The 22389-nt window shown below is 34.8% G+C and overlaps 3 protein-coding genes and 1 non-coding gene across 4 annotated transcripts in view; 2 read left to right on the top strand and 2 right to left on the bottom strand.

The window, feature by feature from the left end:
* LOC110377543 (amyloid-beta A4 precursor protein-binding family A member 1) overlaps positions 1–3547 on the top strand; it is a 117707-nt gene extending 114160 nt beyond the window's left edge. The window contains exon 26 of the mRNA XM_064042925.1: positions 383–3547. Coding sequence (XP_063898995.1) covers positions 383–454 — 72 coding nt within the window. The 3' untranslated portion in view covers positions 455–3547. The remainder of the gene's footprint in view (positions 1–382) is intronic.
* A 2543-nt stretch (positions 3548–6090) lies between these two features.
* Positions 6091–7520, bottom strand: LOC110377527 (ubiquitin-conjugating enzyme E2 N). Its single transcript, XM_021336460.3, has one exon. The coding sequence runs from the start codon at positions 7274–7276 to the stop codon at positions 6821–6823; it is 456 nt and encodes a 151-aa protein (XP_021192135.1). The 5' UTR covers positions 7277–7520; the 3' UTR covers positions 6091–6820.
* A 2660-nt stretch (positions 7521–10180) lies between these two features.
* Trnah-gug (transfer RNA histidin (anticodon GUG)) lies at positions 10181–10252 on the top strand. Its single transcript has one exon. It is a non-coding gene; the product is annotated as a tRNA-His (tRNA).
* Positions 10253–11512: 1260 nt separating this feature from the next.
* On the bottom strand, positions 11513–21094 carry LOC110377528 (calcium and integrin-binding family member 3). Its single transcript, XM_049836688.2, has 5 exons — positions 20916–21094; positions 20691–20725; positions 15225–15342; positions 13475–13602; positions 11513–11775 (listed from the first exon to the last, which is right to left on the bottom strand). The coding sequence occupies exons 1-5, from the start codon at positions 20964–20966 to the stop codon at positions 11538–11540; spliced, it is 570 nt and encodes a 189-aa protein (XP_049692645.1). The 5' UTR covers positions 20967–21094; the 3' UTR covers positions 11513–11537.
* Between the last annotated feature and the right edge of the window lie 1295 nt (positions 21095–22389).

Genomic DNA, 22389 nt, shown 5'->3' with positions numbered 1-22389 from the left:
TGTAGATTACCCACATCGTCATGTGTTACGAGAAAAGACCGAATGTAAAACAGAAAAGTAGTCCCTAAAACACAAAACAAGGTTATCAAAGTTACGGGGCTGCGGGATTGTCGGGCCGTGTACAAAGGGCTCAAGAAGGAACATGGAGGATTTTAGTCAGTAAGCGTCTGACACTCCCTCACGCTGCACCCACAGCGAGAAGGGTCATCCTATGATTTCCCACCTAAACTAAGGTTATCAAAGTTTAAAAGGCCCGTTTTCAGGCTAAAAAGTCACCTTGATCACCTATTCTGAGACCGCACGACATCACAAACTAATCACATATTACTATGTCCTTACCCAGAAACTACAAAATACATACAATTTACTATGTTATCCACAGATCCTGATGAAAACGATGCCGACGTCAATGTTCAGGCTTCTGACGGGGCAGGAGAACCCCGTGTTCATCTAACGCGCGCGGCCGCCGCGTCTCAAGTGCCTGCTTACTGCCACTGTACACCACGGCCCTAGCCTCGCCTACATACTGCCCACAACTAGAAATTAATAAAACCTCTATACTTCACAGCTATAGTTCTCGTGAAATATCTTTGCTGCTCTGAAGTTAGCCATTAAACGTATCGCGCATGACAAGAACAGTGATTTTTTCATGTCACTAATTGCTTGTTGAGTAATTAAGCGTGCACCTCAAGACTAGTAGCCAACGTCAGACTAGTAAAGCTACTTGATGACGACTACACTACGATTGCGGTATCTTGAAGTTAGCTGCGCAATAGACAATTTGTTCCTAAAAATCTACTGCGGAAGAGCTAATTTCAAACAACGTCGATCGGTTTGAAAACTTAGCGCTTTATATCTGGTTATTGTTGCAAGATTTTGTGGCTGAATTCAGCGCTTTACGAGTTAATAACGTGGAATATGCCGCCATCTTGGATCGTGAATTTGAAAAGTGCAGAGGTATAGTTTGTACATATTTCATATTTTCTGTATATAAAATTTTAGAGCTTGAAATTAGGGTAGCTTTTCAATGACTATGAAAAATATAAGGCCACATTTACTGTCTCGGTCAGTTAAACAAAAAAAGGTTCAGCAGAAAACTTCATCAGGTCGTTGAAAACTTGCCCTAAAGGAAGTTATCTCCGTTTATAAATCAACCCCGTAGGCCCCATATAGATATTCCCAAAACTAACAAATTAAATGTTTAACAAATTATATGTATGGAAATTCGTCACCTTTGCTGACAAACCGGTCTATGGTCCATTTCTTGTAACTTTAGATAGAGGTCCCACTATAATGCAAAGAAATACATAAAGCAAGGTATGACACCACAAGTTTATGAAATTAGAAGAAATTGTAAAAAAAATATGTTCTAGTATTACTAGGTTCATTATCTAAAATTACGTGAAATGGAATGTCTGAATAATGAAGTAGGTAGGTGAACTTGAGTTTGGAGATCGTGACAAATAAGTTCTTAATTTAAAATAATATGGTGCAATAACCAGTTGTAGAATGATTTTAAACTTTATTGCATTGTAATAAAGTTCTATATCGAATGAAGTAGATGCAACAATTGATCGAGTATCGTCGGATCTTTTCGATATAAATGAAGTATGAACAGAACTCTAAAACTAAATATTTAGTTAAATATTATCTGTATATTTTTGTCAAACTAGTTTAAAAGTATGTAATTTTCAATTGAGCCTTGGTAACTTGGTACAACTATATAGATTTGACACAAAGAATATAATTTTATAAAGCGAGGATAGGGCCCAACTCAAGCTTAGCTGATAAAATACTCAAATAAAAATACATATGTGATGAGTTTCAATGCTTACAATGCTTTCGTGGCTAATAAGATAGAATATAAGTTGTATTATCTCTCTATTATTGAGCACTTTGTATTTATTATAACGATAGCATCTTTTATTCATGAAATAAATGATAACGCATTAATCTCACCCTCTTCACTACACAATGTTTAAAGAGCGTTTTAGATAATAGTCTCAACTTCTCAAGTACACTTTGTGAACGAAAGATGTATTTTTCTTCCCGCTATAGTAAATACACAGTGCTACCTTTGATTGTCATGACAATGTGTATACATACTCCACTAACTATATTTATAAACTGAATATCAAAACCCACTCATATCTGCTTAGATATTTATTAAAAATATTAACAAAATTCAGGCAATATTTTTAAATAATTTCACGTCGCTTCTGTTCAAGAACAAATTATTTGAGAATACAGATTTTGCCATATTTTTAGTTGATAAGTATTTTATGATATGAATCGAGTTTTGTTTTAAGTATAATTTTTTAAAGGATGTTTATTTTTGTGGGTTTCTTGTCTGCCATCGTTTTTTAGGTACTTAGATTTCGTTTCCTATTTATTTTGGAAGCTCTATAAGTTATTTCATCATGAACTGTGAAAAATAGAATTTGGGTGTGTGAGGGAACATTAGCAAAAAGTTAATTTATTTATTTCGTATCACCGTTCACGCCTGTTAGCAATCTACCATTCCATTATCATAACTTTAGTTTGTATATTCTGTCTGTCATACAATCGTTAAGTTTTAAACTTATTTCTAATAAAACCTGCACCATAGTTCAAATCATGTCATTCAGTTCAGAATCAATATGTATAGCTTAGATAAGTGGGTCAAATGTTCTGTGGTTTGGCCCTGCTGTGGAATTTGCATCTATCATAGTCCGCATCGAACCAGCAGAGTCACATCACAGCACCACAGACCCACAGTGATCAAATTGAATAAAAAAAGAATTGATTAGTGGATATAGAGTAATAAAAAAGCATTATTTCGTGTAGCATCTCAAAAGATATATCATATTTTGTAAATTTTATAGTGTCGCTATAGCTATGTAACCTACATATGTATGTCCTGTGTTCTTAGCTAAGCTTAGCGCTCTGAGAACGAGTAAACAATATTTATTTATGTATAAAAAATATTATAATATATATAATTTATAAACAGTTCTAATTGTAAACACTTTAGATATAAACACTTGAATAAACCGCTTCTGATTACGTACATTTATCCCCGAATCTATTATCCTCTCAATATGTCTTCTCGTTTCACTTGTTAGGTTCATTTGCTCTTTCGGCCAGTGTCTTACTATGGTGACCCTGCCTGTCGCGGGAAACATCGACATTACCCACCCAATGTCACGCATACCTTGAAATAACAACATTCAGGTACTGCTGAAGCCATATTCTATCTACTACCTTCGTCGCTCAAAATGTACCCAAACCGTTCCCATTTTAGTTAGTCCTAAACCCCCGAACACTGGCCACGCCCTTGTGAACTAAACGTAATATAATAAGTATACAGTCTGATGTAATTTTGTATTGCTAGCTGTTGTGAATAAGATTTATTTACATTGAGGAACACAGATAATAAATAGCCTTTTATTGTGAAAGCTGGTATATGGTAGGTACACTGTAACATGTGAAATAACTATTGTTGTTCTCATTTCTAAGAGTATTATTCTAGTCTGCATTAAAGTTAAGAATAAACTGAACAAACTGATGTTGTTGTTTTATTGCCCACATGAACTTATGATAATTTTGAAGGTCTGGAGAATATGTTATGAACGCTTAAAACTATAAATTGAAATAAAAATGTCGTCCTGGTACTTAGGTACCTACCTACATTAAATTTGAATAGGCATTTAACTAAAGATAAACCTAGTAGAAATCCCCAAGTAGCAGGTAAGTAAAAATAGAAAAGATGATTCGATAAATCGATGCTAAAATGGAACACGAGCACATATAAATTCTTTGTCAATACATAGTGCCGGCTGTCTGCTTGTGTCATGTTTAAATAGTGCAATTCCTTTTCTTGATTTTCAAGCAGCTTAAATTGGGACTATAAGGAAAACATCTGTTTTACAGGTTTTACTCAATACTATCATTAATCTCGGTTGTACTTTGAACGCCATCTGTCGGTAGCGACTACAAATCACGAAGAAATCAAGATAGTAGCGTAGCGGCTACCTAATAAGTAGCCACAACGGTTTCTACTAGACTATTTTATCATAACTACCAGGCAAAGAAGTCTAGCAGGTCACGGGGCCAAAGTACTGAGTTCAGAACTCACTGTAGTCTAAGCCGCCGCTGTATGCCTAGGTATGAAAGAATGCCTGTTTGACATTGTCTAGTATGATAACTTTGTAAATTGTTTGTCTCACAAACGATAACTAGGTAAGTATCGACCTGCTTGAAACGGATTATCCCATTTTATAAATACCTTTGTAGGTATTGAGGCTATGTATGTGTAGGTAAAGCTAATAAGAGAAGTCTGTATGTTCAACTATTTCGTAGCTGCGTGACCTGTATCAGGTTTCGGAATGAGGGTTTCGAAACATGGCGTCCACGAGGTGGCAGCACCGAGTCGTCAGGTCCAGATAACTGTCAAAGTGCTTATCTTTACTATGAATAGTGAACGATTTTAGTGTTTTTTTTTATTTTATAATTAAAGCACTGCATTATTGTTTTACTATTGCGGTTGAGTAAATAAAAAAAACTAAATCATATTGTGTTAAAAAAATTTTCAACAAGCTTTTCCTTAGTACCAGTGACTTTTGCACCCTCTCTCTTAGCTCAATTTTTAGTTCGGAAACCTTATTCTGACCGTAGTCCATAATAAAATCAATAACACTTCCAATATAACAGAATTTCAATAAACAATAAGTTCGGCACCTACAATTCCATACTATTTGACAGCTGTTTGGACCAGACGCATACGTGGCGCCACCCGGTGGCAGAAAAAATTTCAAAAACCCTCATTGTGCTGTAATGCCACATATGAAAATCTTATTTTAAGCCAATTATGTAAGGAGTTACTTAGAAAAGGTAGGAAGTAGGTACTTACCAACAAACTGATATCAATTGCTGATTTTAAAATTAATATTCATTCTTCTGAGAATAGTACCTAAATACTCACCCTACGAAAAGGGAAAGGAAAGTAGATAGATTACAACTGTCTCAAATCAGGCTATTTTAATTAACAGTAACCTGGTAAAATGCCCAGTCTAAAATGGCAGACTGTGTATGCAGTTTTGAATCTGTTTTCTGTTTGAATTCTTGATAATGATTTCTAAGTACCTACCTATTATTCTTTGGTAAATCCTCCATCATGAAGGATTCCATTGGTAGCAGAATGCTTCTCTCCGGCTTCTACTGTCCCTGGTAATCCTCCGGGAACAGCTTGTGTAACTAAATACCAAATGTTTTTTAGATCCTATAATTTACAATACCAAGTGTAGCAGATAAAATAAGGATTATTCTTAACTATTTTTGTAAGTCTTCTTTCAATACTGAATCCATGACATTTTACTGTCTTTGGTGTTAGAAAAAAAATCTTTCCTTAAAGTATTTTATGGATCAAGAAATAGTAATCTGATAGCATATTAAATCTCTAGACTACAAAGCCTTTTGTCCTTCCTTTGTGTCAAAAGGGAACTCAAATGACCTTTCAATCAGGTGTACTGTTGCAAAACATAAACAACTTTGAGATAAATATTGAAGATAAAGACTGATACTGAATGACAAAAATAAACAAAGGATTGTTTGTCTATTGCTATTAGCTAGTTTTTATGCAGTTCTATTTTGTCATACACCTGTTCAGACATTTTTTTGTTTTCAACCTTGAATTGTCAAAGAATCACAGTTGCTGACGATTTTTTAAATATTTTCTGAAAGGCAAACATGTTTTTTTATTAAAATTCAATTTTGTAGATACATACCAAGTATTTAATTAAGTAGGCAGTAGAAAGCAGTGGGTTGTACATGAGTTATGTATCAAAAGAATAATAATATAGGTACCTTAACGCACCCTGCTGTTATCAAAAGATTATTTAAAATAAATGTGTGAATGTCAATAAAATTCCAATATGTAATGCTTGTTTTCCTGTAAAAAGAGGTAATACTCAATAAACTGATACAAAATTAACCTATGAGGAAAAAAATATTGGTTGCAAATAATTGTAGCGCACTAAATCAGTGAAAACATAACCTATTACTTATTCCCAACCCACTAGCAGTACAACATGTGTATAAATAAAATATTGGTTTAGCTTTTGTATATTATGTATTTTGAAGTTTTTCACAAAGCCAAATAAAATTTACATAAATACAGTTTAATGATAATTTTTATACAAGATGTAATAGTACATAAAAGATTCATCGTGAAATCATGCTGTTGTTGCTTATCAAGTAAAAATTAAATCATCTATAATGCATTCACTTTTGCTATGTAAAAAAAGAATTAAATTAAAGTTTCAGTATCACTAGTGATCAGAAACTGAAGTATTTTATCAAGCATAACATTTTGCACTCAAGAGATGGTGTTCCGTAAGACTTACAAAGATATTCAACTTTGTGACAGTAAACACTATCCATTGTATAAAATTAACCAAATTTGTAACCATGAAATATATACATTTAAGTCTCCAGGTTTTGTTTTATTAGCTATTATAATGATAGTAAAAAAATATGCATACCTAATATTGTAACGAAGCTACATGTGAACGGGTAAACAATGACCTGTGGGACTGTCGGACCGCTCCGAGACAATAAGGGCGAGGCTACGAAATGCAGGAGGATAACCTGAGCGATGAGCGCCCGCAGCGCCGCAGCGCCGCTCACCTATAATAAAATTTATCCACAATTGTCTCTTCACAAGTTACTCGGTCTAGGGTGTATAACATAACTTGCACTCTTAAAATCATGATATATGTTAGTTCCGTCCTCGTGTGGCGCGCGTCGGGGAGGCACTGGTGTGTGAGTGCTGGCGCACTGTTCAGTTGTCCATGGCGTATCTCCGCGTCCACTCCTTCGCGTTCCGGATCGCCTCGCTCTCGTTCACCTTCCACAGCTCGGCCACGTCGTTGGCCAGCGGGTCGTCGGGGTTCGGCGCCGACAGCAGCGCCTGGATGGACAGCAGCACCGTGCGGATCTGAAGCGCGGGACTCCACTTGTCCTTCAGTATGTCCAAGCATATACGACCCAGCCGGTCTATGTTCGGATGGTATATTTTCGTTATAAACCTAACCTTAGGCGCTGACATGGGATAGTCCTCTGGCAGAAATAACTCTAATTTGAATAGTCCTCCTTCGAATGGCGAGTCTTCTGGGCCAGTGACGATTACGTGAAAATAACGAGCATTCGTTTCGCTTGGCACCGCGCTGATTCCCGGCACCGGCTCTTGCATCAATCGCTGTGTCTCTTTGATTATTCTACGTGGTAGGGCTGCCATTTTAAATATGCGGTCTAGCGCAATTTGTCAAATGAAAGCAACTAATCATATAATCGTACAAAATATCTAATTGTCTTTTCACACTAAGTGTTTCCGACGATTATCCAGGCACGTCTTCAGAATTAACGAATTACAACTGCATTTTAGCCATGATAATGCTAAAAACGCGACTACAAAAGCGAAGGTACATCAATTTTTAAAGCATAGACTATATAGACTTTTGCACCAAAGAGAACACGTGCAATATAGAATCGGGTGCGTTTTATGTTACGTTAAGCATTTATCTGGTAAATACCGGTTTTTTTAATCAACGACTCTAAGATGAAAAAGTACGTGAATATTTTTATTAGATGTAAATATGTAAAATATCTTTACATTTTACCAGAATAATGTTAATTATATTGGAGAATTTGTTAAATCCTGCGGAATGGAAGCAGTTCTAGACATCGTACGGATTTTACCTTTATGGTCTTTGATCTGTAGTTCATAATTTTTCCGCAAGATGTCAGTTACTTAACCTTTTTTTTCTAGAAAATCAATTTTGAATTCAAAATCTCTCCAGATAAAAATCTGACCGATTTCTTTTCTCCTTTTTAATAATTTTTTTGATGACATATACATACGTTTCGTTACATGACCTCAAAATTATATGCCGTTGCTAACTTATGACTCCCCGTTTCTTGCTATAACTTACCAAGTTCAGCGCTATCCAGGAAAAGAATTAAAAAATAAAAATCGGTTTGTAAAGTTTTGAAAATGTGCACATGAGTTCGGTTAGGGAAAGAACGGTATGTTATTAACTTTTATGTAGTACGTAACAAGAATAAATGAGTAATTCATTAATATCATTATTATATATAATGTTGGTTCGAAAAAATATCAATAGTTAGATAAAAAAATACATTTTAATTTTATAGATAGGTTAGCAAATTAATAGTTTGTTGTATTCACAAACTCCGAGTCGGGGGTAAAATCGTTCAATTCGTTTCTAGCAGAACAAGGGAAAATGCGGGAAAGATAAAGTTCTATAGCATTTTCCTTTAGCTCGGTACTTCTAGTTACATTTTTCTTCAACAGATGTGTTTATGAGAAAACGATTCTAGTAAAATTTATTCACTCACATTTCATATTTAACAAGTAAGAAGGGAGTTACTTAGGTAAATAATACTTAGTTTTTTTCTATGCGTTTTTTTTGTTTCAGTAGAATATAAGTTGTGACCTACCTATAGATTATTTCTAAAAACTAATCTATAACGCAGAAAGCAGCATGGTATGTGTGTTGGTCAGGACGCGGTTATTTCCAAATGGATGACGAGACTTGCCATTATCAATGTCAATGACCTGAAAAAACTATTGGCTGTAGGTAGGTAAGTAGTTCATAAGATATACCTACTAAGGCACACTTCGCTCACTGTCGAAAAACTCTCAAGTTCAATTCGTCTTCGTAACTCGAACAAGAATTTGATTATTTCAATCAACAGGCTAACTTTGTTGGGGAATTTGTTGCGCAAATATTTGTTATTTTTGCAGACGATTCAATTAACTAAGGTTTTAGGTACAACAGGCTTGTTAGCGACGTTTACCTACCAACAATCTTTTGTTGAAAATGTTTAAGTTTTAATCAATGGAAAATGAATTGTTCCAGGAACGATTTTTAAAATGAGGAATGCCCATGTTTTTACAAGGACAAGAAGGATTCTTCTTCTTTATTTCAGTCTGTGCCTAACTGTTGCCCACTAGATTTCCAATATCCTAAGAAGTTAATAGATACTTAAACTCAAAAGCCTTGCCCAATCTATTAGGTATTAAAGTACAGGTATTGAAATATCTAGTGGTCCTACATTTTATAGGTTCGATTTACCTACATAAAATACCTTATACTTAATATACATTTTCTGGTAGTAGGTAGGCATAGGCCAAACCAAAGAGACCATAGTAAGCAGGTACATTACGAAGGCAATCCCGATAATAGGCTTATGTTCCAATCTGAACGTGTCAGTAACACGGCTCATATTATCGGCCACTAATAGCCAATCGGCTGTTCTCGTCAACGTGTGATTGACGCGATGTGATGAGCTGCACAACCAATTTACCTGCTTTATGTGAAACTCCATGGAGGTAGTCTGAACGTTTTGAATAGATTGCCTTGGTCAAGTTAACGCTAGGATGAAGCATTTATTGACAAGGGTATTTAATGGAAGGACCTAGAATTACCTGCCCAGCTGTTTGGTATTTATTATCTATAGGAACATGATTATGTGGTTTAATATTTCATCTTATTACGTTAAATATGAGCATAGTTCAGTCTGTTAGTTTTACCGATTTAAAGCATAGAGTAGATAAGTGATTCAATAAATAGCGTCAGGTTCTTATGCCTTATACCATAAAATTAGAGAGGCTAATCTGATGGCATAAGTGCCCACTCCCGAAGTAGGAAGGTACTTCCAAGTATCATCCAAAAAGCTGATTCAGTAATTTTCAAAAAAGAGTTCTTACTTATAAAAATCAAAAAATGTCTTTAATATCAATGAATCAATTAGAAACATGTTCATGGATGGAGAATAGAAAATAACAACGCAGATAATTTTACTCCATATTCTATTTTTAAATGCAATTGCGTCATATCAATAATCAAATTCCCATTCAATGCTAATATTGTGGTGTAATCAAATCAGTTTGTTACAATACAAGCATTTCGATAAGAAAATAACGCTGATAAAGTTATTCGTACAAAAACCGTTAACTTCGCATTTTACGTAATCGGCAGCAGTTTTTATCGATGTTTTTCGGTATTTCTGTAACTAAAGTGTCTGTGAGGAAAGAGATAGCCGACTTCATAACAGTGAGAGAGAAAGCTAATATAAAGTGGTCGCTTATTTCGCCGTCTGTATACAAGCTCCGATAGCCGTGATCGTCTAGTGGTTAGGACCCTACGTTGTGGCCGTAGTAACCCAGGTTCGAATCCTGGTCACGGCAGTGTACTCACTGTCGCGGCGGAGCAGATGTTTTTGTTGATTTATTTGCTTTTTGTTTGGACTTATAAATAATCTGGGATATTTTTTGTGGTTGGATTAAGCGAGGAAAAATGATTTTTAATTTATTTAAGAGAAATAGGCGAGATTATTTTAGAATTTCGATTGTATTGTTTCTAAAGTTTCTGTGTCTTTAACCGACTTCACAAAAAGGAGTTCTTGATTCGGATGATTGTTAACTTCAGATATGAATTTAAGTTTTTATTAATATATTATGAAAACAAAAAAATATATTTAAAAAAAAATAAGTAAGGAGAAGATAATGAGCCTGTTATGTTGTCGATCATATTACGTGAAAAATAATTAAAATTTTGGGGCTTGTCTTGCTATAGTACTTATTGCTCTTTAAACCAGTATCATGCCTTTCTTTGGGTTAATTTCAAATCACAGCTTTCTCAGTTCAGTCATTTTACTTTAAAGGTGAGTTTTCTACCACTCTTACCACTCTTTAAAGGTGAGTATACAAGTATCCTGCCCTTTCGCAAATATTTATCTAACAGTTACACTATGTTAAGCCAAATGGTTTTCAGTTAGTCACCTCTGCATTGCAGATACAAATCTATTTCGTTCATTCTTCCTATCCCTAGTTCCGTTTCTACGTTATTCCATTTACAATATTAGCATTGCTTGTGTTGTTTGTGAAAACAAGCCATAGAACAAAGTCTGGAATACCTAACTAATGTGTAACTAATGTTAGCAATGTGGTATACCTAGTTCTATTATGGCAAATATTTATAAATTTTTCAGTTTTAGACTGGAAGCCGACCCCTACACAGTTGGGACAGAGGCTCGGAGGATGATAGAGGATGATTTTTTTTCAGTTTTGTTTAGTTTCAGAGATTTTGTAGTTTTTTTGATTATGTAAGCATTTGTCTATAAAATCTTTTACGTACTCTGCTTCGTATCAAAAGTAGTACATACTTGTTTTGTCCCTGTATACATCATAATGGATGCTTCCGATTTCATTGCCAAAACCTTAATAGTAATGAGAAGTTCAGTAATAGGAACGCATCATCCGAGCCTTTTTTCCCAACTATGTTGGGGTTGGCTTCCAGTCTAACCGGATGTAGCTCAGTACCAGTGCTTTACTAGGAGCGACTGGCCTATCTGATCCCCTCAACCCAGTTACTCAGTTCAGTAATAGGTACGCATAGCGAATTAAGTATTTGATGTAGGCTATCAACTTAAAAATAAAACCACCAGCAAAGAACTCAAAAGCTTTATTCTCATCACACTCTGATATGGAAGGTGGACAGAAAGTCCGGCGCCCGCACCACGACGTGCTCGAAGTCCATGAAGGAGAGTCTCCCGTCGCCGTCCACGTCGGCCTCGTCCAGCACGCTGGCCACTATCTCCTCGCGCTCCTGAGGGTGCAGCTCGCCCTTCGTGAGGAGACGAGTGGCCTCGAGGAGATCGTCTCGACCAATGTACATGTCGTCATCTAAATCGTAGATGCGGAACGCGTACCTGGAAAAATATATGTTTTATTTTCTATTTCAATTCATGAAATTGTGGGTAAATAATCAATTAACGAAAGAAAAAGAAAGTTTTCCTAGTTATTTTTGTAGCCAGTTATAATAAGATTGTTTTTTTGAATTTTTCATTGAATCCTAATAGTTTGTGAGAAAATTCAGAATCTTTAAAATCATATTTTGACGCATATGTGCAGATAGGTACTGCATGGATGGCTGGTTTAATTATATCTAGCCTAAAAGGTATTGTAAAAATAAAACACCTAGGTATTTTAGTACCTAAAATACTTTCGTGATAAGCTAAAATAACAAACATTAGGTAATAAAATAATGGAATGTATGCTCGTAAAATTAATTAATGAAGCGTATTCATTATACACCCAAATATATTATAGACATTAAAAAGTTAATTTTAGCCATTATTCGCATGCAAGATAAGAAAAAAAAACGTCGCGCGCTAGACGCCATTTTGACCGAATAAAATTTGAAAATAGAATCGTGTCTATGGCGGGAACACAGCTATATAGGTACGACTAGGGAGAAAATTATCTTTGAAACTTTTCTTAATTTGACATTAATGTCTGTTTTGCGTGTTTCGACTTTGTTTTATTGGAAACCGTTTTTTCGTTGAAGCTTTTCTCTAACCTGTATTTAATTTGTGATTGAATAGTAACTGGGTAATTTAGAATTGAATAGGGGTGAACTAAAAAAACCGACCAAGTGCGAGTCGGAATCGCACACGAAGGGTTCCGTACCATTACTTAGAAAATGAGCAAAAAGGTCACGTTTTTTGTATGGGAGACCCCCAAAATATTTATTTGATTCTAGTTTTCAGATTATTTGTTGTTATAGCGGCATCAGAAATACATCATCTGTGAAAATTTCAACTCTCTAACTATCACGGTTCATGAGATACAGCCGGGTGACAGACGGACGGACAGAGGAGCGAAAACAATAGGGTCCCGTTTTACCCTTTGGGTACGGAACCCTAAAAACAACAAATTGGATTAAAAAGTTGCCAGTGAATTTTGTACTTTAAGATGGGAAATCCCAATGGATAAGCAGATAGTACTAATTCACAATTTTGAACTCAAAATCACTTTGCGATTTAGACAGAATAATACTTGATTACTTATTGTGGTTTTTAATCTTAATATTCTTTGCTAAAAATATTTAAAAAATATAATTATCACGCTTGTTTACTTTTTATTTGTATTTTTCAGACTAATTAAACGCTTAGCATGGGGACAAATAGGGCAATCTAGTTGTTGCCCTACCCAGTCTGCCGCGCCCCGACTCCTCTTGCTAGTTACGTTGTGTATCATATTTTTCAATGTTTTTTGTTTTAAAATTAACATTTTTGTGAGGCATTTGTTTAGACAAATTATTATTTATAATTTTAGATTAAAGTGACGAATTGCAACATGTTCAATTTAATTGTTTGGAGGACGGAGAAAAAAAAACATTTAGCTATCATCATTATTCTGCTGCCCTTATCCCAAGTTTATTTAGGGTCGGCGCAGCATATTATTTCTTCCATACTCTTCTATCTGACGTCATCTCACAATGTTGTCACAATGGTTTGAGCTGTTATTAAACATTTCACCATGAAAAATGTAACACCACACCAAAAGGTATGCTAATCTTCTGTTCAACCTTTACTTTGAAACCTTATTTAAAAATAGGTATCTTACCAAGCCTTGATATCTCTGGGCGCGGCCTCGCTGAAGACAGACATCATGTCGAGGAAGTCTTCAAACGTCAGGTTCCCGGAGCCGTCGTGAGAGAACACCTGACATATTCGACGCTTGAACGGATTCTCCTGGAATTCAAACCAAAGAGTTCGTGAATTGATTTAAAAACTTTATGGGAAATCCTCTGTGAAAAGCGTTGCAGAAAAACATTAAGATATTTTTCTCTTGAAAATTGACAGCTGTCAACTGCACGGAACCTTTGGTACCCCTGTAGTTGTTTTTGTTCTAAAGGCCTTTATTCGTTTTTAATTCGCTGACTTTAATTTGAACTCACAAGCTATTTTATTTCGAGTGAACAGAAACGAAAATCATCAATAACATTGTGTAAAGCTGTGAGTAAAGGAACGCATTATCCCTAGGTACATTATTCCAATCAATCACTATAATACCGAGTTTAGGCCAAACTTCTACAAATCCCTAGACATTTGTCAGACTTCGACACGAATGAGTACGATTTATGAAAAAGTTTCTACTTTCGACTTTAATTCTTACTTTTCTTTCAGATTTTTTGGTAGCTTTATTATTTTGTGAGTTTGAGATTACACAACCATCATTCTTGGATAATTTAACTAACGGGAGACGCCTTTGCCATATCTGCCTCTCTACCACAGATAGATCATACCACAGACATCGTACGAAAGCGGGTGAGCCATACTTGTGTGTGCAAAATGTAAATGCTAAATAAAACCTCAATTTATGTTAGTAGGTACCACTTCACTATGTACTTTGTCATTGGGACTGTGTTTGCAAATTTTGACGTGTGCCTGAGTAACAATGTCATCGAATTAAGCTATCACTATTGGTTCTGTGGCCTGGGCCTCCCGTGCTCATATTGTCAGACTGTTTCGCTCAATTTGTTCTCATGGCGTATCCAGATGGTTATTTGCTCTAAGCTATCGTTATAAAGTTATGCTAACATTGAATTGAGTTAGGAAGTTGCTTACTGAAAAGAAAATTGATTGTTTAATGAACGCCCTCAAGTTTTTCTTCGGCTTGCGAGGAATACAAAATAACGGTTTGGTTTTCCGTATTGGATTATGTAAGAAAAATATTTTTCAAAAACAACTAAGAGTCCATGAATGATCCACCAATGTATTTTATCGGGATAAATATATTGCGTGTTTTAAGAATTTTAGAGTGGCCATATTTTCCTTATCCAGCCAGTCTGCAAGCCTGACAATTATTTTAACTAGTTTCGTAGCTCCCAACGTCTGGGTGATAAAATATTTAATTTCCTAATGATATCATTATCTCCAAAATTGCGTACTTACTGCAAATTAATACGTCATTGACGTCAAACATAATCTACCGAGCCGTATCGCAGCATTTGTGTTATTTGAGCAAAGTTTGCGGAAAGCAATGTAATTCCTTCTCATCCAATTACTTAGATTAGCTGTTGATATACTAAGGCTTGCCTTAACGCCCACTGAGGACGAGAAATTGGGTATTGTATAGGTATGTGCGACTTAACAATGAAGTAAGAATTAATATAATGCCTTTTCTATTTGCTAGGTATGAGAAGAAGGCCTGGTATCAACAGTTGGATGACAAAAAAGTCGCTGATGAAGAAAATCTATGATAGATTATTTAAAGGTACTTCTATAGGTTCTAACATAAAAGAGTATAATTTGATTTATTTGTTTTGTAGGTAGTAGATATTAGCCTATTTTAATGTTACGCCTAGACTTACTTTTAATTCAGGTAATTTTTCTATCTCTTCCACAGGAACAACGACAGTGTGAGGCTGATTCTCCGTCATTCGTTTAGGCACTAAGGTAGGGTTCACTTCTCTGAAGCGCTTGAATACTCTGAAATGTACAAACAAAACAATAAGTATGATGAATATAAATGTAATCCCTAATCTACGGAGCTAAGTAAGAGATGGATAGATATATATATATATGTACACTAATTTACATTAAAAACACTTAAATATTTAAAAAGTTTACACAATGGGCGGTTTTACGGCTAAAATGAAGTTTTTTGTTAAATATTTTTTGGCAATTTCATTTTTCGGAAGCCAGTTCATTGACCCTAACAAAATAATGAAAAACCTACAACCATTTTTCGGAAAGGCCTGTATGATATTTAGCTGTCAGTACCTACTTTATTTTTTATAAGTAGGGACCTAATAATTTTAAGCCTCTACTCTTATTTTTGAAAACAGAATAAGCGGCTTTTATGTCAGTCCGAAATGAGAAACGTGTTCATTTGTCCTTTTTTTGGCACAAAGTGTAATGAACCGAGGAAATATGGCACGAGTGGAGTGCTACAGATCTCATTTATCATGGTCTGTTACGTAGACTTAGGTATATAGGTACTTACTATACTTTGGTACTAGGTATATAGAGCGCCCTGTAGGTACTATTTAGACAGCTAATTGGGGGATCGATTCGCAAGTTAACAAAATTATGTTTCATATATAATGACTAGATTCCACCTGCGGTTTCATCCTCGTCTAAACTACTTCAAACACCAGGATAAAACATAGTTTTACTCATTCATAGGGCTATCTTATACTGAAATATTTTCAACCAGTTCAAAAGTTTCTGCGATAAGTCAATCAAGCAAACAACCAAAATAATTCATCAGAATAATAAGATTAGTATAAATTATTTCGCGGATTTTAGTACAATAATAACTTTGATTATTTTCCCAAACAATGCTGATCATATGAAATTGGTACAAGTTCTCTAACCAATATACCCGCCCCTCTATAATTGCAGTGGGGAGCCTTGACTTGGATAAACTGACCTGGGAGTGGTACCAACTGTGACAGGCCGTCACTCTATTAACAATTTAAACTAAGAAATACTCGTATCGATTGCTAGTATTATTTCAAGTGTTCCAAAATACTTTTAAACTTTTTGATGGCTTTTAGAAAGAGGACTTTAAAGGTTGATGTCGTTTAAGCAGGTTTTTTTAAATAAATATTAATTAATAATATAATTTTAAATAAGCTTCTTCAGGCCTAAGCCTTCTTCATCTGCCCAGCCTTATGCGACTGCGACTGCCTATCTGATCTTCTCAACCAAGTTACCAGGGCAACTCGATACTCCTTGGTAATACTGGTGTTCCGACTTTCTGGTTTCTGACTATCCATAACGGCTGCCAAAGATGTTAAGATGATAGCCAGGATTTGCCCACCTTTGTTTTAATAATATAATAAAGAATGTTTTTAAAGTTTTAAAGAGTGTTTTCTGTGTTGTTACCAAAGGTCATTGGCTGTATTTTTGTAGGTACATTTTCGCAGGCCAGTATTTTGACAATAATATGCTATTCTTTATCGAAGACATTGACACCTGAATTCAGCACGCCTAAAAGAAATAGTTTATTTTGTAAATTGAATGGATGTATGAATCACGTAAATACGCATTCCGCATGAAGGGAAATGACCCTATGCATCATGGTTCACCTTTTAACTGAAAAGAGGTTATTGGCATTGATTAGTCATAGTAGGACAATCTGAAAAACTATAATCAAGAAAGTGTGTCTCATCCACTACTTTTCCCACGGGGTTATAGATCTAGTTCCGTTAAAGTTAGCAGAATAAATTAAAAATGTTGATTAATAGGTATTATTTGAATATGGAGCTTCTTTTACTGTCTGGACAACCATGGAGAACACAATGACGTGCGCAGTTTTTATAACGTAAAATCTCCTAAGAAAGTAGGATCGCCACAGTTTGGGGCCGAGGAACGTTACTGGTTACGGCTTCATATGACTTCTTTGAAACCCGCCTATTTTTGTAAAATTAAAAATCTACGACAGATGTATCAAATAACCCGAACAACTCGTTAGTTCACTCGTAACAGAGCGTTTTGGTCATGCCCACCCTACGTATTTTTCGTACGTTGTAATTTTCGAACAACAATACGTAATATGGAAAACAGCGGAAAAGTCGTAGGCAATTTGAAGGTTAATTTCGTCTAAGATTTCCGTGCGAACTTGTACCTAATTGTTATGATTTAGTTCCGTGGCAATTTACAATAAAAGCTTTTATTACATCCGATAGTGTGCAGTAAAAATAAAATACCTCATACGTTTTGTTATGACGCAGGAAATAAAATAGGCTAAGTAGGTGTTGGCTTCGTTTATAATAAAATTTCTAAAAAAGATCGAACAACATCAGAACAAGTTTTTTGGGACAAAACGGAAAAACTGACCAAGACAATAAACATAGATCTGAACTTTAAACTAATGAAATTACTTCACTTTCAAGCGACTTGGACAAAAGGAGGCATATCTGGTTGTTGTAATATGTATTATGACTGGATACAATTACATATTACAACACCCAGCCCACTACAGCCAACAACACGCAAATGTTAACTGTACCGGGAATCGAACCCGGGCCCAGTTCGGTAGACCAGTTGACCATTGTACCAACGAGGTCGTCAAATTAAACCAGAGATGAAAACAGCTAAGCTGTCCCCGGTACAAAAGGCGGTTCTTTTTCTCATTATTTTTGCGAACAAAGTAAACGAAAATACTGACAAAGTCCAAGTTCTAATTATAATGGCCTGACCACAGGGGCTGAGCTGGATTATATATTTCCCTAACAACGCTAAGCTTGGCAACTGACTGTTTAAAAATAAAATTATGAAAGCCAATTTATTTAATTTTAAAATTAGAATTTACTTTGCATAACTCTGGCTGATAAAATAATTTAGAACCATTTTTTTTTTTCTTAAAAAATATCAGTGAATGAACTGTTCTCTATGGTCTTCACAGAGGTTGAATTAAAAAGGATGATTTATAATACCACAGATATCAAATTATTTTGCTAATATTTTTGATTACGTTATTAATTAGAATTAGCTAATTACATTAGGCTGATATTATCTATAGGTTTGGCAGACGTTAATAAAATATGACGTTCATAATGTCTACTTTGACTTTATTATTATGATAAATGATGTAGGTCAAGATTAATGCTTATTAGGTTTTTGTTCATTTAATATTAGGGGCGGGCTTGCTTTTCTGTGATAGAGAAATGAGTTTTAAAATCAAAATGATTAGGTACGCTCCATTTTTAGCGGGCTGTGTCCAAAAATACCCAAAAGTGTCAACATCTTTAGGACTCCTTTTAATGTTATGTATTCAGGAGGCAAGAGAAGAGATTGAAAATTGATATGAAGCTTATAATATATCTAAATTCAATTTCTAATCGAAAAATTCGCAATTAATCCTTACTTTTTCCCGACGTGTCGGATTACCGTCCCATCGGTATATGAGTAATGGAATAGTGAGTGTGCTTTTGTCTACACAAATGCTCGTGCACAATAGTATGACCGATAATCGGCTGAGCGGCGTCATCAATAAACCCTATATGTCACTACACAGACCATAAATAGGCCTTTCCTATATCCAATTTTCAGCTCCCTAAATATTCCTAAAATTCATGAGCTATCTACACCCGTACCTAATGAAAATCCTTAATTAATATAACATATAACACGTGATGTTCAGTCACCACGTTGTGCCAGTGCGTCACGCTGTAAGCGGCTTAGCTATTTCGGGCTACTTAGCCTTTGCTTTGTGATAGACGGATATATTGAACATTTTGGGCTTCCGAATTTAGTGGCGAATAAATGGATTTTGGGGTATAGCTGTTTTGGTTTTGTTGTGGTGTGAAATTTGCGTTGGGGAATAGATATTTTGTGGGCCGTAGTATTTTTTAATAAGTCTGCGGTTTATAATTTTTGTAAGCAGCCGTTTTAAAATAACTTCAGTGACGTTTCATGATTTTAGAAAGGCATTTAGGTAACCAAGTTGTTTTAGGATTTTTTTAGTACTATGCAGAATAATGCTGATAAAGAAAGAAAAATGGAAAGAAAGGGAAGATAAACCCAAATTAGTCGTCATAATACGATTAGTTGAAACGGTACCTATTTCAGGCAATACTGTTTTAAGAACTTTGTTTATTGACTTTAAAACACTACGTAGTTCTAAAAATAACATCTTTCTTTGTATGCCATTGAAGTCGAATTGCAGCGATAAAATAAATATGTAATGAAAAGAAAACGTATTACAGAACAGTAGAAGGTTAAAAACAACACAGGTAATCGAAAAACCATTACAAAATAATGTGCATGCTATTTTTATCCGACTTAAAAAAAGGTTTTCAGTTCAAAGTCTAGACAAAATAAAAAAAAGATACTTCAGGTATCAAGCTAAATTATGGGTTGTTGTTTGTTTCAGTTATTTTGCTCGACTGATATCGATGAAAGGACAATGGGCGATTCCGGTCCAAATGTCCACCACGAACGAGACCTATATGGCTAGATAGCCCGTTAAATATAGAACATTTTTTGTTATGAAAGTAAAAAAAAATATAATGCCAGAAAAAAGTTATAGCCAAATCAAAAAACTCATTGCATAGATTTTATCAATTTCATTTTTTCAATTACTTTTCGTGATTTTTGTACTTTCTGACAAAATAGGATTGTTCATTATTAGAGAGAAGACACTGCTAGTGACATCGAACTTTATTAGATCCAGGCACCGCTGAGTATATTCAAGCACTTCTGGGGCCACAATTGGTTAGTGATTCGTCATCCATCGGGCAAAAAAATATGGGCTTTTTATATGCAAATGTGTCTTACTCATCATAGTTTTAGATAAAGTGCGGAAATAGAAGTGGAATAAAATAAAAAATAATAATGATAACATACAAAAACTACCGAAAATTAAGAATACATTTTTGGCTATAACTTTTTTTTGGCACTGTTTTTTTTTTTACTTTCTTAGTAAAAGTTACTCTAAATTAAGTGGACTATTTAATTATATAGGTCTCGTTCGTGGTGGACATTTGGACCAAACTTCATACATTCTTGCCCAATCTCCTTTTGCACAAAAAGCTGTTTTAAAGCACATCAGACGTTGACATTGTAATATTTATTTTTTTATACAGTAGTCTTGACATTGAACAAAATAAAAACCTATCTGTTTGTTATTATGACAAGCGAGGGTCGAACGTCTGTGAAATATCGATTGACACATCATTAATGAAAGTGTGATTTTTACTTGGTATCAAATAAAGATACCCTGTCTGTGTAACTTATTCTTGGATTTTTTGAAAACTACGTTTTTATTATCTTTAAACTGACTTAGAAATAAACACTTTAATATCATTTAACAATAACAAGCTTACCTAAGTATTTCTTTCCTTGTAAAAAATGTACAGTCCTGTTTGAAAAATAATAAAATTATTTATCAAATAAAAACTTCCTTAGTTATCAAACCTACAATTCGACTAGCAATCACAAACCAAACACGCCGTAAAAACAAACAAAACGTCAAAACTTCGCGCCAAAAAGTTTGAAAAAGGAACGAAAACTGAAACGAAAATCAAACTGGCCACAAACGAACCACTTACCTGGTAATCCTCTAGCTGTTGTTCCGTGAACGTCACAACTTTGTTCCCCATTTCGGAAAATATTCCACTCGCGGTAAAAAATATCGGTAAAAATCCGGTAAAAGGCCGGTAAAAGCTGCCTGTTGCCGCGACAGCGACAAAACACTGGCTGTAAGCCACGATTGGGATTAGGGTGTGACGGCACAGAGTAGGGGGAGGACAGAGACTTCATGTCAAGGACAAGGTCATTCGCGCTCGTGTATTTATTATACTGTTATTATTATTTTGTTTTATTTGGTTGCGTTGGTGTTTTGAGTAGGCACGTGTAGTCCTGGCGGGCTTTAGGCACTTAGTTAAGTAATAAATAATGTTTGTCTTTAGCTACCTAGACTATCATTAATTATAATTGTTTTTGTTTTATAAATGAAATAAACTGAGACAAAATATAGTATTAGTTTTAAATCGGACGAGAAAAATAGTTAAGGAATAAATTCGAAAAAATAAACATTATTTTAATAGGTTTAAAATCAGACCATTCAATTCGGGTTTACCTGCATCTTAAGGCATTCAATGATATCCCCAGAATTCGATGAAGAACCCAATTTGGTTCACATTTCACATATGTAGACAGATTTATTTACTTAGCTAGATAAGTACTAGAAGTTTTAAGTAAATTTTCTAGGTGCCATGCGTGTACAGGTGCTCCTGCTGATTCTATCTTACTACAAAGAAATAAACGACCTTTATTTATACTTACTTCTAATCATAACAGTGCATGGTAAACATAGTCAGAAAATTCATTCAACAAAAAGCCACAACCATCATTCATTCAGCTTGAAATCTCTGTGTCATCATTACTCTGTGCAAAATATGGGAAAAGTTAGGCGAGCCGCCTATTAGTCGCCGCGCCCCGGCCCCGTCTGACATCCATGCTGATTGTTCTATTTTATATTCATACGAATCATAGTGAAATGCGTTTGCCCTACTTATTGGACCGTTGAGCGTCTAGCCTTGTGTTTCGCCAAATTGGGATGCGTGATTCGAATGCTGAGGTTCTTTTTTTGAATTTGAAGTTTGACGTTTATTTTGGCGGGAGATTGTTTATTGTTTATGGTACACAGATTTTTTGTTTGTAATTCATAACTTGCAATACTAAAATATTTAAATAACTTAATAAAATAATACATTAGTTCTGTTCTAATTTCTCTATTCAGGTATCATCAGTTGTTCATATTACTATAAGCATTTTTACAAAGAACTCCATTTATAACAATGTACATATACGTCTCTAAATTAAATAAAACATATATTCTTTTTTTGCGACAAGGTCTGTAGAGATCGGACCAGATTGAAAAGGTTATTAATATGTTCGGATTACATGCCCGAGATATTTAGGCAAATTGTTATCTGATAACTAGGATCATATTATACCTTTATAAAAATAAAAGAAGTAAAATAAAATATAACAATTGTTACAAATCTGTATTCATATACG

The sequence above is a fragment of the Helicoverpa armigera genome, chromosome 3 (genome assembly GCF_030705265.1).
Source record: "Helicoverpa armigera isolate CAAS_96S chromosome 3, ASM3070526v1, whole genome shotgun sequence".
Lineage (NCBI taxonomy): Eukaryota > Metazoa > Arthropoda > Insecta > Lepidoptera > Noctuidae > Helicoverpa > Helicoverpa armigera.
Note: the sequence above shows the minus strand (reverse complement) of the source record. Positions and strands in the feature narration are given on the sequence as shown.